Source organism: Plasmodium coatneyi, chromosome 13 (genome assembly GCF_001680005.1).
Source record: "Plasmodium coatneyi strain Hackeri chromosome 13, complete sequence".
Lineage (NCBI taxonomy): Eukaryota > Apicomplexa > Aconoidasida > Haemosporida > Plasmodiidae > Plasmodium > Plasmodium coatneyi.
This window is the reverse complement of record NC_033568.1, coordinates 299,519-314,246: the sequence shown is the minus strand read 5'-3', so window position 1 is coordinate 314,246 and position 14,728 is coordinate 299,519. Positions and strand designations below refer to the sequence as shown.

Here is a 14,728-nt window from a genome sequence, read left to right as displayed (position 1 = left end):
CAGAAAAAGGTTTGCAAACATGCGTTCAAACATGTGTTCAAACATGTGTTCAAACCCTTGTGTGGAGTTTAAATTCGAGATGTCATGTTTAGTGAATAATTTTTTTTTTTACCTTTTGCGCTTAAGGAGAAAATACAACTATATATAAATCACTGTTTTGGTGGCGCACTTCCTTTTTAAAAAAAGCGAAATAGTTCATTTTTGAATAAGCGTCCTGTTGTGCGGCATCTGTCACTAGCTCCGTTGTTAAATGTATTAAAACGTAATATTAAAATTTGAGTGATGAAACGACGTGAATTATTGTGGCTGTGGTGCAAAAAAAGTAATTTGATATGGATCGGTTTATCATTAATATAGTAAATAGAACTTAAATAATCTTCTTCGTACCGTTGCTTATGTTTGATAGAAAAAAAAAACGAGGTATTATAGAGAGGTATATATTTTTTACATGTTACCCCAACCCATCCCTTTTACTCGTTAGATTTATTCTATTTGTTCAGTTGTATGCTTTATACATGTAGTAATTACAATATATAAAGAATTTTTTATTCCGTACGTTTTAAGGTTTTAGTAAGTTAACTTTTTGTAGAACTTTTTTTTTTTTTTTTTTATCTAAAATTTTTAATATTATAATTATTAGATCATTTTTTTTTTATGTGATTTTTTGCGAAATTTTTTGCCCTTTTATATGAACTCTCCATATTTAATGTTTTAAATCCAACTATAAGTAAAAAATAGAACATTTAAAATTATAGAATTTAGTAATATACCAAAAAATGGATGGTGACTTATGTGGTCGTGGGTGCTTCCATGGTGGTTTGGGAAGGAGTAGTTCCTCCTTAGTGGCGAATAAGAACAGTTTTAAAAATCGTTGCATCCGTTCATTAGAGCAGGGAAATAAAATCATTACAGGTAAAATCTACACAAAGATTGCAAGGTCCAGAATATTTATTTTGTTTGTTCTAACCCTTTTGAATCTCCTTATGCAGGTAGGATAATTGTTCATTTTGAAGTCTACATAAGCCCGTGGATATATTTCTTTATGCCCAATTTTAGTCTTACAAAAAAAAAAAAACTTCTTTTGAAAAAGGATATTTTTTTTCACTATGCCTATAGAATATGTACTACAATAATGAAGAGTGGAAATCCTTTTCCAAATTAGAAATAAGCACAAATGGATGTTCAAGGAAATTAGCTCAAATAAAACAACTGAGGGAATGTGCTGAATCTGGTGGACAGGCCCTTAAAAATGAAGATAGTGTTCATTTGGGAAAGTGCAAGGAACAATTACAAATGCAAGAGAGCTTGAAACAAGTAGGCCCCGAGCCGATACCCAGTTGTATGGAAAAGGAGGATAAAATTACTACAGTAAACGAGCAAATACATTTTGATGAGCCGGAAAAGACAATCCAGAAGGGGAACACTCCCAATACAAGCACAAAAAAGGGAACAACTGCGAATAGGAACACACAGAAGGGGAACACTCCAAATACGAACCCACAGAAGGGGAACACTCCAAATACTAACACGCAGAAAGGGAAAACTCCAAATACGAACACGCAGAAGGGGAACACTCCAAATACTAACACGCAGAAAGGGAAAACTCCAAATACGAACACGCAGAAGGGGAACACTCCCAATACAAACACAAAAAAGGGAACAACTGCGAATAGGAACACGCAGAAGGGGAACACTCCTAATACAAACACAAAAAAGGGAACAACTGCGAATAGAAACACGCAGAAGGGGAACACTCCAAATACGAACCCACAGAAGGGGAACACTCCAAATACGAACCCACAGAAGGGGAACACTCCCAATACGAACACGCAGAAGGGGAACACTCCCAATACAAACACAAAAAAGGGAACAACTGCGAATAGGAACCCACAGAAGGGGAACACTCCCAATACGAACACGCAGAAGGGGAACACTCCCAATACAAACACAAAAAAGGGAACAACTGCGAATAGGAACACGCAGAAGGGGAACACTCCAAATACGAACCCACAGAAGGGAAACACTCCAAATACTAACACGCAGAAGGGAAATGAAAAAAATAGAATAATGACTACAGCGGAGTTGAAAGAAAAATATGAAGACGTTTTGTACGAAGAAATAAGCCAAAATGAAATGAAAGAAATTTTTGATTTCATTGACGCCAGTAAATACAAAAATATACAACTAAAAGAAAATGTCGTTTATAGTATGGAAGATAATAGCGAATTGGAATATGGTGTTACGATGAAAGATATTGGTGAGAAGATTACAGAAAGGGATCTAAATTTGAGGATCGCAAAACTACCGCCTGATGTGAGCAGAAAAAACATGTTTATAATCTGGCACTATGTTCAATTGTTCGGAAGAGAAAAATATTTAAGGAAGAATGAGGATTTGTGGAAAATGTGTGACGATGTGCAGAAGGAATATAACATACCCGATCACATTAAAAGAAGGGAATGGCAAGAAGTCGCTGGTTACATGATAAGTGAGTTGCTGCAAAAGGAACACAATGATTATTTAGAGTTTAAAGAATTAGTTCAAAATGGACCCTGCAAGAAAGAGAAGTTTTACAAGTACATAGATAAAAAGAGGAAATCGTGGACATACATGACAACTACAATGATGGATTCGTGGAAGGAGAGATTAATGGAAAGACTAAAAAGTCACAGCGTACAAGAAGCGTAACATTCCGTTACGGGTGCTACAGTGCACTGTTTATTTGTAAGCTTAAAAGTAGAAAATCAGACAAATAGGTAATTTTTAACACGCAGAAAGATGTATATACACGCATATACAGTTGAATTATATTATAAATTGTGAAATTGTATTGTACACACCGCGTGGGTGTATTACATTTTTCCCCTTGTCAATGGATCGATAAAATGGGCTAGCAGAATTACGGTAACAAGTGAACTCCAAAATGGGTACTTAGGTAAAAAAAAAAAGAAGAGTTGCTTCTATTTGTGAGAGAAGAAAAAAGCGGATTTTTTTTTTCCCCTAATTTTGCCCAAGTGTTGAACAAAGGAGAGTCCTATCTGAAGAGGAAGGAATGATTATTTTTTGAGACGACATATTACTGTGTAGAATCTTTCGATTGTTGTTCGTTCACTTGGGGTCTTTTATAAAATACGGGAAAAAAATATATATTCTGTGCATGTATGAATATAGCCACAATTTTACCCCTTCTTGGAACCCATTTTAGAACCAAATAAATGATAAATTGTAGCAGGGGATAGTTTAATAGGAATAGTATAAATTAACAGGAAAAAAAAAAGCATATAGAATAAAACAAAAAAATTAATATACCATCCCCCTGTAGGATAATGGAAGTAAATATACGTGTGCACTGAAATTAGAACAAATGAGTAGGATTTATTGAACGATTAGAACCTTTTTTCTGTGCATTCTTTGTAGAAATTTACACGTGCATGCATATTTTGGCCTTTACTGTTTGGCTTAACATGTGTAAGGAGTGTGCAAATGTTGTTATTTGGGTGAGTGTAATAATTTGTCCATTCGCCGTTTGTTTCTCCATTTCGAACGTTTTTCGCGCATTAATTTTGCGCGATTATTTTTTTTTTCTCAGTAGTTGCTGTTACTGCGAGATGCACCATTTATACGCATGGTGTGTAATTACAGCAAGAAGTCTATTCCTTAATAATAGGAACAAATAGCATTTAATTATTTTATGTTTTTTAGAAACATGCAACATAGTGTATAGGGCCATCTTCTTGGCATTTAATAGCAGTGTTAGTATAAAAATGGGGGGGGGGAAAAAAAAAAATTTATTATGCAATGCATCGATGGGGTTAATACAATAAGCTTTATGCGAATTATTTTATCTTATCGCAGCTGAGGAAGTAGCTAGCATATTTACGCTGGGTTACATAATTACATTAAAAAATGGGGAGTTTACATTTTTTTCTTTTTTTACGAAATAATATATTATAAAAAAGTTGTACGTTTAACCTTGTGTATAACGCAAGCTTCTTAAAATTACACATAAAGGTTGCTAAAATTTTGATGGAAGTTGTAATTTGCTAATCAAGTAAATTCGTTCTGAGTGAGCGAACTTACATAATTGAGTTATTTGGTTCGAAGAAATTATAAAATGATGTGGCCGTTGTACTGGCCATTGTAGCAGTTAAACTGAAAAGTAGCGCTGAAGCGATGAGAGTGTCGGTGTGTTGACCGTTTTTTTTTTTTCGCTGCTATTTGGTTGCGAATTTTATTTTGTTGAATGACTGCTTCGCTTTATCAAAATGGATGGGCAAAAAAAGGGAAGTTAAAATTTTCTTTCTTTAAATTTAACCATTTAAAATTGTTAAAAATGTTGTTTTAAGGATCGGTTGATCGGTTGGACGGTTAAGTGGTTCATTGGTTGATTGGTTCATCGGTTCATCGGTTGGACTGTTAAGTGGTTCATTGGTTGATTGGTTGATCGTTGATTCGTCGATCGGTTGGTTGTTTTTTTGATTGGTTAATTAAAGAATGAATTTTATGAATTTTATTAACTTGAGTAAATTTTAATTTAAAAAAGTTCTTCCTTGCACAACTGGAGCGCTTTTTAAAAATAAATTTTTGTAACATTCTAGGTTGATCTGACTCTCCCCCGTTTTGATTACTCCCTCACCCTTCAGTGCATTAATCTAATATATATAAATATTACTACCCTGTGTTTCCTTAACATATTGGGAAAAACGGACCATACATTTTAAAAGGGGTACTCTTTTATTATTAAACAAAAGCTTTTATCCATCTTCTGAGGGAAAAAGTAAAATAAGAAGCGTTAAGTCCTTCATTATGGCGGCAGGAAATAGGAAGAACTCCAACAATCGTTCCGGATGTTTGATGGAGCAAGGAAAGCGAAGTAGAGGTTTTGCCAAAGTTGCCACCTCTAAGGTTTTTGTTTTTTTCGTTATTTCTCTAGTATGTTTCTTTCTCAAGGTATAGCGAAAAATTGAAAAATTTAAAAGCGTCCATTTTTTTTTTTTGTCTTTCCGTATATATGTTTCACTTATGTGTTTAGCTTTTTTTCTGTGGGAGAGATAAATGTTACCGCAGGAATTTTTAAGAAAACATGTGTGTTATATATCATTTCCTTCTTAGAACACCCTCATCGTCGAAAATGGAAAGGAATTTAATGCATTGCAGAGGCACAATGGTTTTTCAAGAAAGTTGGGTGAGTCTTCATTGAAAGGTTTAATGAACGATGATTCCGCAGATGCTACCACCTCTGAAAAGAAGCAGAAGAATTACTTCCAAAGGAAAGACGAAAATTATGATAAAGTTGTACAAGAATTAAATGAGAAATTCAAGAACAATTACCAACACAGCGAATCGCAGAACGACGAATAATTCTATTTTGTGAATTCTCCCCAATTTAGTGTGGAAGTGTATACTGGATGTGACACGAGATATTGGTCTAGGACTAGGCTAGACTGAACGACAGAAGGACTGAACAAAATGCGAAGGGACTGACTCTGATTACCGTTTAAAGGATATCGTGGAAACGTAATTTTCTTTTCTGCAATCAAGCTGCTATCGAAAGGGACAAATGGTGAATCAAGACGTTTCGAAGTAAGAAGAAAGGACATATTTGTGTAACGCACACCAGCAGTTGTAGAGAAGAAGAAAGCTAAAATGTAGTGAAGCTAAGCTCAAACTGTCGTATGAGGTGTTTTCCCCCCTAAGTTGCAACAATTTGGCATATACACGCGATATTTGCGGGAGGATCGTACATGTACCTTCTGGGAATAAATTTAATTTATAAGGGAGGTCAAAAACTGTGTGCACACTGAACGGCCAGATAACTTATGATGCGCCATCAAAATCTTTAAGGATTAAAAATTTCTAAACGGAGTTTCAGCGGACTGTAGAATATCATTTTCCCGCGGATTTGGTGATTCACTCCCCATGGAATAATTCAAGCAACTACTTGAATTAACCGTGTATTAGAGATTTCCTCTTATTATTTTTTAATTTCATGTAATAAAATTTTTTCTTATGTTTATGAACATGCTAAAATATTTAGGAACTTTATATAAAAGAGGTGGAAATTAATTTTAATAAGATCAGCTACATATAGTGGAAAGGCATAAAATAAAAGGGGGGTATCCTGTGTACACATTTCTTTTAGTATCTGGATATGCGTAAACCATGCGTGAGTGCATCCGAAAGTGAGTTATTGCGTTTCAAGTAGGAACATTTTATCCTCCTTCGCTATTTACTCATACATCGAATGAATGTACACGCAGAGTGTTAGAACGATTTGACGGGGACGGCCGAGAAATGTCTTCCGTTTTGGTTAGATTAGGAAAATATACTGTTACCATTAAACGGGTGAACTGTCGAACTAGGTTTTAATGAATCTACCTTTTCTATTTGGAGCATGTCTCGAAAAGGTATGAATGGTGTGCCATGTGCATTATTGTGAGAATAATTTTAGCAGAGGGGGCATTTGCATTATATACGTTTAGAAGTAACCAGTGTAATTATTTAGGTTGCGTCATTGCTATAGACAATTGTTATGTTAGGAAAAAAGGAAGGATATTGACATAATAGATATATCGGGTGCCATGTGGAATTAGCCATTTGGGGGAGCACATTTTATTTTTATCTTTTGTAAAGAACTCTACAAACCTTTTGCGGTGCATAATTTGTTAAGAGGTGCGTTCTTTTAGATATGCTGAAATGTTTTTACGTTTACACCCCTACAACACGTTCATGCGTAATTTTTTTTTTATTAGTGATTAAGTTGAATATGTATTTCTGAGGGTCCTTCAAAATGGTTTATACACCTGAGCAGGTTTTTCTATAAGCTTCACATTATTGTGCATAGGAACAATTACGTTTCGCGATTTATGTATGTGCCAAAAGAATTTCTCATTGGCGACTACAAATATTCGCAGTTAGAATATATACAAAACGATAAAAGTACTATGCTGGAAAGTTTCAAGCTATAGTAAGAAAAGAACGTCAGAGCTTGCGTGTTTTTTACTATGTGCCCTCCTCGAATGATTCAACCGAATAGACATTTTGCATCAAACACGGGAAGAGGTTTTGTGTAGATATATGCGGGAGCGAATATTTATGTAGACATATCCTGACGCGTGCCGTGGTGCAGAAGTAATACTCGGGGGGCATATTATTTAAAGAATGAGGAACTAAGGAGGGAAGGCCAGAGTAGGTACATATGCATGAATGGAAAATGTTTAAGAAGCTATAAGGCTCGTAAAAAAATGGAATTCTTTCGTTCTCTATGTGGAGAAAAGGGAAGCTAAGCGTAAGAACATTTTTCAGCCTTTTTGAAGAGAAAAGTAGTTCATTTTACAAACTTTTAAAAAAATAAGGAGAAAGTTCCTTATTAGTAACAGGATTCAAACTATGAAATCCAATTTGCTAAGTAGATGGGAAGGAAGTGCGAGGGAGAGAAGGAGATATTTAGAGTAGTGCACATATTCATTTAGGGGCTACCTGTTTGTGTTAAACTACCAGGATGGATAAACGGTATGTAGCGCTCATTAAATGCGCCAACTAGCTGTTGGCATATACATTTTCAAAGGAAGCATTAAATGTGGGGAGTCATAATTATTAATAGCTAGAATGGGCATAGTGCAAAAAAGGCATTATCCGGGAAGTTTCACAATTGCTATTATTCATCATATTGGTAAATTGGTATACTATATAAAATACCATGCCGTAATTGTGTAAAGGGGACGACGCGCTTGCAATAATACGCGTTCTCTTCAAATTATTAGCACAGCATATATTACGATTTATTCTGTAACTTTAGAAAAAATGTAAAAGGTACAGAACAAAACGTATTTTCAAGTTGATATTAAGTGAAGGGAAGAAACTGTTAGATTTGTATAATTTTTTTTTAGGGAAAAAAATACAGAAATGTGGTGAAAATGTGCCGTATACCCATAACGCGGATGCCGCATAATTCGTATAACAGTAAAAAGGGGGGTGTACGAATATAGCTACTCTAAATTTTGGAGTAGTTTCCCCTTTTCTGTTTTTTTAGAAAAAATTTGCATTATTGTTGCACTTTAGGGATGAAGCAGTAAATGCGCATGAATATTAATATGTGAATAAATATGTGAATAAATTAGGTGAATAAATAGGTGAATAATTATGTGAATAAATATGCGAATAAATATGCGAATAAATATGTGTATCCACCTATATTACATGTAAATTAATATTTATATCCACCTATATTACATGTAATTAATATGTAAATATCTATGTAAATATGTAAATAAATTTGTAAATAAATATGTAAATAAGTACCGGTAGAAAGATCTATATCGATATCAATGTAAATATGTAAATAAATTGTAAATTAAGCACCGGTAGATGGATCTATATAAATATCAATGTAAATGCGTAAATAAACATGTAAAAATAAATATTTATATAAAAAGATCTATGTAAATATGTAAATAAATTTGTAAATAAGTACCGGTAGAAAGATCTATATGGATATCTATGTAAATGCGTAAATAAACATGTAAAAATAAATATTTATATAAAAAGATCTATGTAAATATGTAAATTAAATATGTAAATAAGGATCTACATAAATATCCAAGGATCTACGCAAAAATCTAAATAAATATATAAATAAATATGCATATAAATACGTACATAAAAATATAAATAAATATTTATATAAATATGTAAATAAATGTTTATATAAAAGTTTATATAAATGTTTATATAAAAGTTTATATAAATGTTTACATAAATATATACATATATAAATGCATACATAATATGTATGTAAATATGTATATATATGCATAAAAATTTGTATAAAAATAAGTATATAAAATATGTATGAATAATATGTACAACCACCTATATGCATGTACTTGTGTACATAGTTAAAGAAAGAAGGATCGGAAGATGTGTTTTAAGCACAGTAAGTGTTTTGATTTGCTAAAAAAGGTTAAGCGTACGTTTTGAACGTGAGCCCTTTTAGGTTCAGTTTGTATACTTTGTTAACATTTTTTTAATTCTGGCCCAATGTGTTCAGTTCATTTTTCATTTTTTCCTTGAGAGAAAATTATTAAGGGTAATTCACCTAAATTTATGAATAAATCTGTCTATACGTTTTGGCATTTATTAATATCTTTTGATTTACACATTTTACCATTTTCCTAGTTTTTTTTTGTGTATTGTATATTTCTCCATTCGGAAAAAAAAAAAAAAAAAAAAAAAGAAAGTTTGTATTTTTTATTTTTTACACATTTATTTTGTATGTAATTTTCCATATGTGGCCAAACAAGAAGAGATAACAAAAGCTGAATTAATAAATGAATATTATTTTCTTTTGATGTGAATGCATTATAAAAAAAACTACAAATTTTAGAACAAGCCATATGATGGGAAGAATAAAGGAATACAGTAGGAGAGGGAAATTGAATATTTTCCTCTTCTTTATAAAAACAGCTTTTTTTTTTGTTATATTTTCGGCACTAAATTGTTCTAACCAAGTAAGGCAATAAAATACGAGTACGCAATTGTGTGTACGCTCATCTTGCCTTCAGATTATGTGCACACTTTGACGATTCTTTCATCTATTCCATTTTTTTTTTTTTTTTTTTCGCACTTCTCAGAGTAAATATGGTAAAGCGCCTGGTGAGAAAAATGACTTTGGTGATGACTTTGAATTAAGGAGCAGGTCTTTAGCGTTGAATCATAGTAACCATAGGGGGAATCGCTTTCATAGAACTCGTTTAGTGGAGCAAGTTATACCTGCTGGTTATAAGGAGTATACTGAAAATTATGAAACGAAGCGTTTTAAATTTAAGGAGAGGCTAGATAGTGGAAAAAGAAGGTGTGATGAAAAATATGAAGCATCAGGATATGGATTCAAGGAGGGGGGTCCCTATGAAATGCCTCGGGGAGTGCCTTATAAAGGACCAAATGTGAAGAGCTTCAGACACAATTTTCCTATGAGAAGGGATTTTTATGACGATGGTGAAGGTTCAGGTTCTCTAATGGACACGCTGCCAGGTTCTTTAAGAGCATGTAACACAATCATTTACTCCCCAAAAAAGAAAAATCGAAAGAAGTCAAAAGTCGAGGTAAAGGAAGAAGAGTCAATATATCCTCTAAAGAATAGTATGTATAGTGGATTGAGGTTATATGACAAGGGTGAAGGAGGAGGTAATTACAATTTAAAGAATGAGGTACAAGGGGGGTTAAGAAAGGGACGAAAAAGGGAATATTCAGGAGAAGCTGAACTGAAGAATACGCCAGAAGGAGGACAAAGGGAAGTAGAAAGAGGGGAAAACTCACAGGAGAATGCTATGAAAAACACGCCCAAAAAAGGACTGAGGGAGGTAGAAAGGGGGGAAGATTCACAAGAAGATGAAAAAGAAAACATGCTAAAAGAGGGACAAAAGGATGATCAAGAAATAAGCCATTTGAAAGATACTCCCCCAACAGTTCACTACCCCACAGAGGAAGATCCTGAAGAGCAGGACACACCAACGGATACTCCACCAACCGTTCACTACCCCACAGAGGAAGATCCTGAAGAGCAGGACACACCAACGGATACTCCCCCAACAGTTCACTACCCCGCAGTAGAAGATACCGAAGAACAGGACAAACCAACGGATACTCCCCCAACAGTTCACTACCCCACAGTAGAAGGTACTGAAAAGCAGGACAAGCCAACGGATCCCTCCACCACAGATAAGACTCCAACTGTAACGGACGCTGAAAAACAGGACAAGCCAACGGATCCCTCCACCACAGATAAGACTCCAACTGTAACGGAAGCTGAAAAGGACAAATCAACATATACTTATGGAACGTTGAAGTATCCAACTGTAACGGAAGCTGAAAAGGACAAGTCAACATATACTTATGGAACGTTGAAGTATCCAACTGTAACCGAAGCTGAAAAAGAGGACAAGCCAAAATACACGTATGGAACGTTGAAGTATCCAACTGTAACGGAAGCTGAAAAACAAGACAAACCAAAATACACGTATGGAAAGTACACGTATCCAACTGTAACGGAAGCTGAAAAACAAGACAAACCAAAATACACGTATGGAAAGTACACGTATCCGACTGTAACGGACGCTGAAAAACAAGACAAGCCAAAATACACGTATGGAAAGTACACGTATCCGACTGTAACGGACGCTGAAAAGAAGGACAAACCAACGGATCCTGCCACCACAGATAAGACTCCAACTGTAACAGACGCTGAAAAACAGGACAAGCCAACGGATCCTTCCACCACAGATAAGACTCCAACTGTAACGGACGCTGAAAAACAGGACAAGCCAACGGATCCTTCCACCACAGATAAGACTCCAACTGTAACGGACGCTGAAAAACAGGACAAGCCAACGGATCCTTCCACCACAGATAAAACTCCAACTGTAACGGAAGCTGAAAAGAAGGACAAGCCAACGGATCCTTCCACCACAGATAAGACTCCAACTGTAACGGAAGCTGAAAAGAAGGACAAGCCAACGGATCCTTCCACCACAGATAAAACTCCAACTGTAACGGAAGCTGAAAAGAAGGACAAGCCAACGGATCCCTCCACCACAGATAAAACTCCAACTGTAACGGAAGCTAAAAAGAAGGGCAAACCAACAGGTCCTTCCACCACAGATAAGACTCCAACTGTAACGGAAGCTAAAAAGAAGGGCAAACCAACAGGTCCTTCCACCACGGATAAGACTCCAACTGTAACGGAAGCTAAAAAGAAGGGCAAACCAACAGGTCCTTCCACCACAGATAAGACACCAACTGTAACGGAAGCTAAAAAGAAGGGCAAACCAACAGGTCCTTCCACCACAGATAAGACACCAACTGTAACGGAAGCTGAAAAGGACAAGTCAACATATACTTATGGAACGTTGAAGTATCCAACTGTAACGGAAGCTGAAAAACAAGACAAACCAAAATACACGTATGGAAAGTACACGTATCCGACTGTAACGGACGCTGAAAAACAAGACAAGCCAAAATACACGTATGGAAAGTACACGTATCCGACTGTAACGGACGCTGAAAAGGACAAGCCAACGGATCCTGCCACCACAGATAAGACTCCGACTGTAACGGACGCTGAAAAGAAGGACAAGCCAACGGATCCCTCCACCACAGATAAGACTCCAACTGTAACAGAAGCTGAAAAGAAGGACAAGCCAACGGATCCCTCCACCACAGATAAGACTCCAACTCTAACGGAAGCTGACACGAAAGACCCATTTGCTTATGCGTTGTGTAAGTACCAACAACCTGAGGTAAACGAAACTGAACAGAACAATCCTCCGTCTTCTGCGTTGTGCAAATACACTTGCCCTAAGGAAGAAAAGGACTCTCAAGAGGGGGATAAAAGTGAACCAGCAGGAACAAATGTTGAATCAAGTGACAGTTCTCATGTTAAGTTAGCAGGGGAAAATAAGGAAAAACCGCTACCAGGCCTTTCTTCAATTGATAAGAGTCCTGTTGTAAAAGAACCTGGAGAATTAGAAGGTGAACATGAAGAGAAAGAAAGAAAAGATGAGTTTGGAAAATCGAAAGATGATTCTGCAGGTGAAAGTTCTCCAAATGCTTTAGAAGATGGAGAAAAGTCAGATAGTTTAACGGAATCCCCGGAAGATGATCCCGAAGACGAGATATATACGGAAGGTCCAATTTCTTCATCAGATAAAAAAGGCAAAAAAAATAAAAAGAAGAACAAAAGGAGCTTGTTTTCTTGCCTATGCTGCTGCCCTTTCAAATGAAGTGAAATTGTTACGAGAGAACTTTGAGAAGTTATGATATAAATATAAGGAATCACTTGTGAAGAAAGTATGGTTTTACTAGTAATTAAAGAAATAAGTAAGCAAAATAAGAATATGGTGCAAGTGCAATACAAGTATACAAGGTTTAAAACGATCATCCCAAAAGGAAAAAATAAAATGGCACATAAAAAATTGCCCACGCTATGTTGTGGGTATAGACTCCATACCCAACTATAGTTATCCTTACGCTAGACATCACACTATTTGGAGGAGCACCTATTTCGTAACGGATACCTGGTTATAGGTAATGTAAGCTTATTTGCTTTAGCGTGGATTTATGGGACTAGCATTGTAATAGAAAAATGAAACAGTATAAAATGAAGCAGTATAAAATGAGACAGCATAAAATGAAACCAGTATAAAATGAAATAAATAAAATGAACAGTATAAAAGGAAATAAAATAGAGATCAAGATCAGCTTGAAAGTCTACGTTTAATATAGAGAAGGCTGCAAAATATACATTACGGTGAAGGTAAAAAAACATGCGAAGCTTTTTACTTTTCAAGGGAACCAGTAATTTTTATCTTTTTCTATTTCATGTGGAAAATATTATTTCAATGCAGAGTATTATTTTAGTGCAATGTTCGACTGTTATCGTATGCATTCATATGTACACCTACTTATTAATTTTTTTTTTTTATTTCTTTTTGTGTAATTCTTGTATTACGTGCACCATTTAAAGAAGTTTAAGCTGTACCATACATATATATATTTTATTTGCATATAAAATTAAGCGCTTACTAATTTAGAGAATTTTAGTTATTGTACAGTAATACTGAATTAGTTGTGTTTAACGAAAAATACATTTATTCATTATATATATTTATCTTCATTTTTTATAATTAAGTTATTTTTTTAATTCTTATTAAAATTTTTATTATCTGATTAAACAAAAATATTGATTTTTTTATTTTTCAATACAACTTTCCACGTTGGCTATTCATTATAGTTGTGTAAATCTTGTTCCCACATTCTCCTGTAAAAAAAAGGTTATAATATGGCAGAAAACATGCACATCCGTGTTAAAATTAAAATAAAAATTAAAATTGGGAATATGTTCAGTACGATGCGTTCCGTTTGGTGCTGTCCACTATTTTGTTTTTATTTATGAACGCCCGTTCTATTGACTTTTAAAATGCTCCACTACGTGCGATCCGCGTGAACAGCAAGACTTTTCAATTGTAGACCGTTTAAATAAAGGGCGCACCTTCAAAAGGGGAGTTTCAAATAAATGATGAAAAATGAAACAAAATGGGTAACGTGTTATATTTTTATATAGGAAAGGTGTGCACGGTGAATTAGCTAACAAAGGGGGATTATATATGTTCACATGTTCTTACGTTCATACGCTTACAAGTTTCTGTGAAGATATTTCCCACCAAGCTGCAGTGTGTAATAGGGAGCCCAATTTAGCAGTATATCCCAAGGAATTTACAAATTTAAGGACGATGTAGAATCAAAATTTAAGTAGAAATACATATGTATGTGTTTTCTATTCCTCAAATGGATTATTTAAAATGTTCAATTGTTTCTACGTATACTGAGTGATGCACCTTGGGGGGGTAGCGTGATTTTTCTTAACATAATAATTCAAGGTTGTAGGAAAAAAGGTCGATTCTTCATTTTTCCGTTCCGAATTTATTTTAGACGCATAAATGGCAAACTTTTTTAACAAAATAGAATTAGCAGACGTATGTATGTTACATGCTGTTCATAATAATTTTCAAAGATGCAACATTTTTTACTTTAATTGTGGGGGCGCCCCGTTATAACCCAATCTGTGCATGGATCTAAAATGAACACTAAAAGTTTAGGTAAAACGAAAAAACGGGAAGCATTTGTTGCTTGTGTTTTCCTAATCCAGTTGTAACGATTATTCGAGACATTT

General features: G+C 34.8%; 3 protein-coding genes across 3 annotated transcripts; all 3 read left to right on the top strand.

The window, feature by feature from the left end:
• Nucleotides 1-776: 776 nt before the first annotated feature.
• On the top strand, nt 777-2,688 carry PCOAH_00048180 (Uncharacterized protein; the record flags this gene model as incomplete). The annotated part of the gene is made up of 2 exons (XM_020061601.1): nt 777-989; nt 1,117-2,688. The coding sequence occupies 2 exons, from the start codon at nt 777-779 to the stop codon at nt 2,686-2,688; spliced, it is 1,785 nt and encodes a 594-aa protein (XP_019917306.1).
• A 2,118-nt stretch (nt 2,689-4,806) lies between these two features.
• PCOAH_00048170 (Uncharacterized protein) lies at nt 4,807-5,361 on the top strand (the record flags this gene model as incomplete). The annotated part of the gene is made up of 2 exons (XM_020061600.1): nt 4,807-4,950; nt 5,113-5,361. The coding sequence occupies 2 exons, from the start codon at nt 4,807-4,809 to the stop codon at nt 5,359-5,361; spliced, it is 393 nt and encodes a 130-aa protein (XP_019917300.1).
• Nucleotides 5,362-9,395: 4,034 nt separating this feature from the next.
• Nucleotides 9,396-12,779, top strand: PCOAH_00048160 (Uncharacterized protein; the record flags this gene model as incomplete). Its single annotated transcript, XM_020061599.1, has 2 exons — nt 9,396-9,509; nt 9,633-12,779. 2 exons carry the CDS (start codon nt 9,396-9,398, stop codon nt 12,777-12,779), a joined length of 3,261 nt encoding a protein of 1,086 aa, XP_019917402.1.
• Between the last annotated feature and the right edge of the window lie 1,949 nt (nt 12,780-14,728).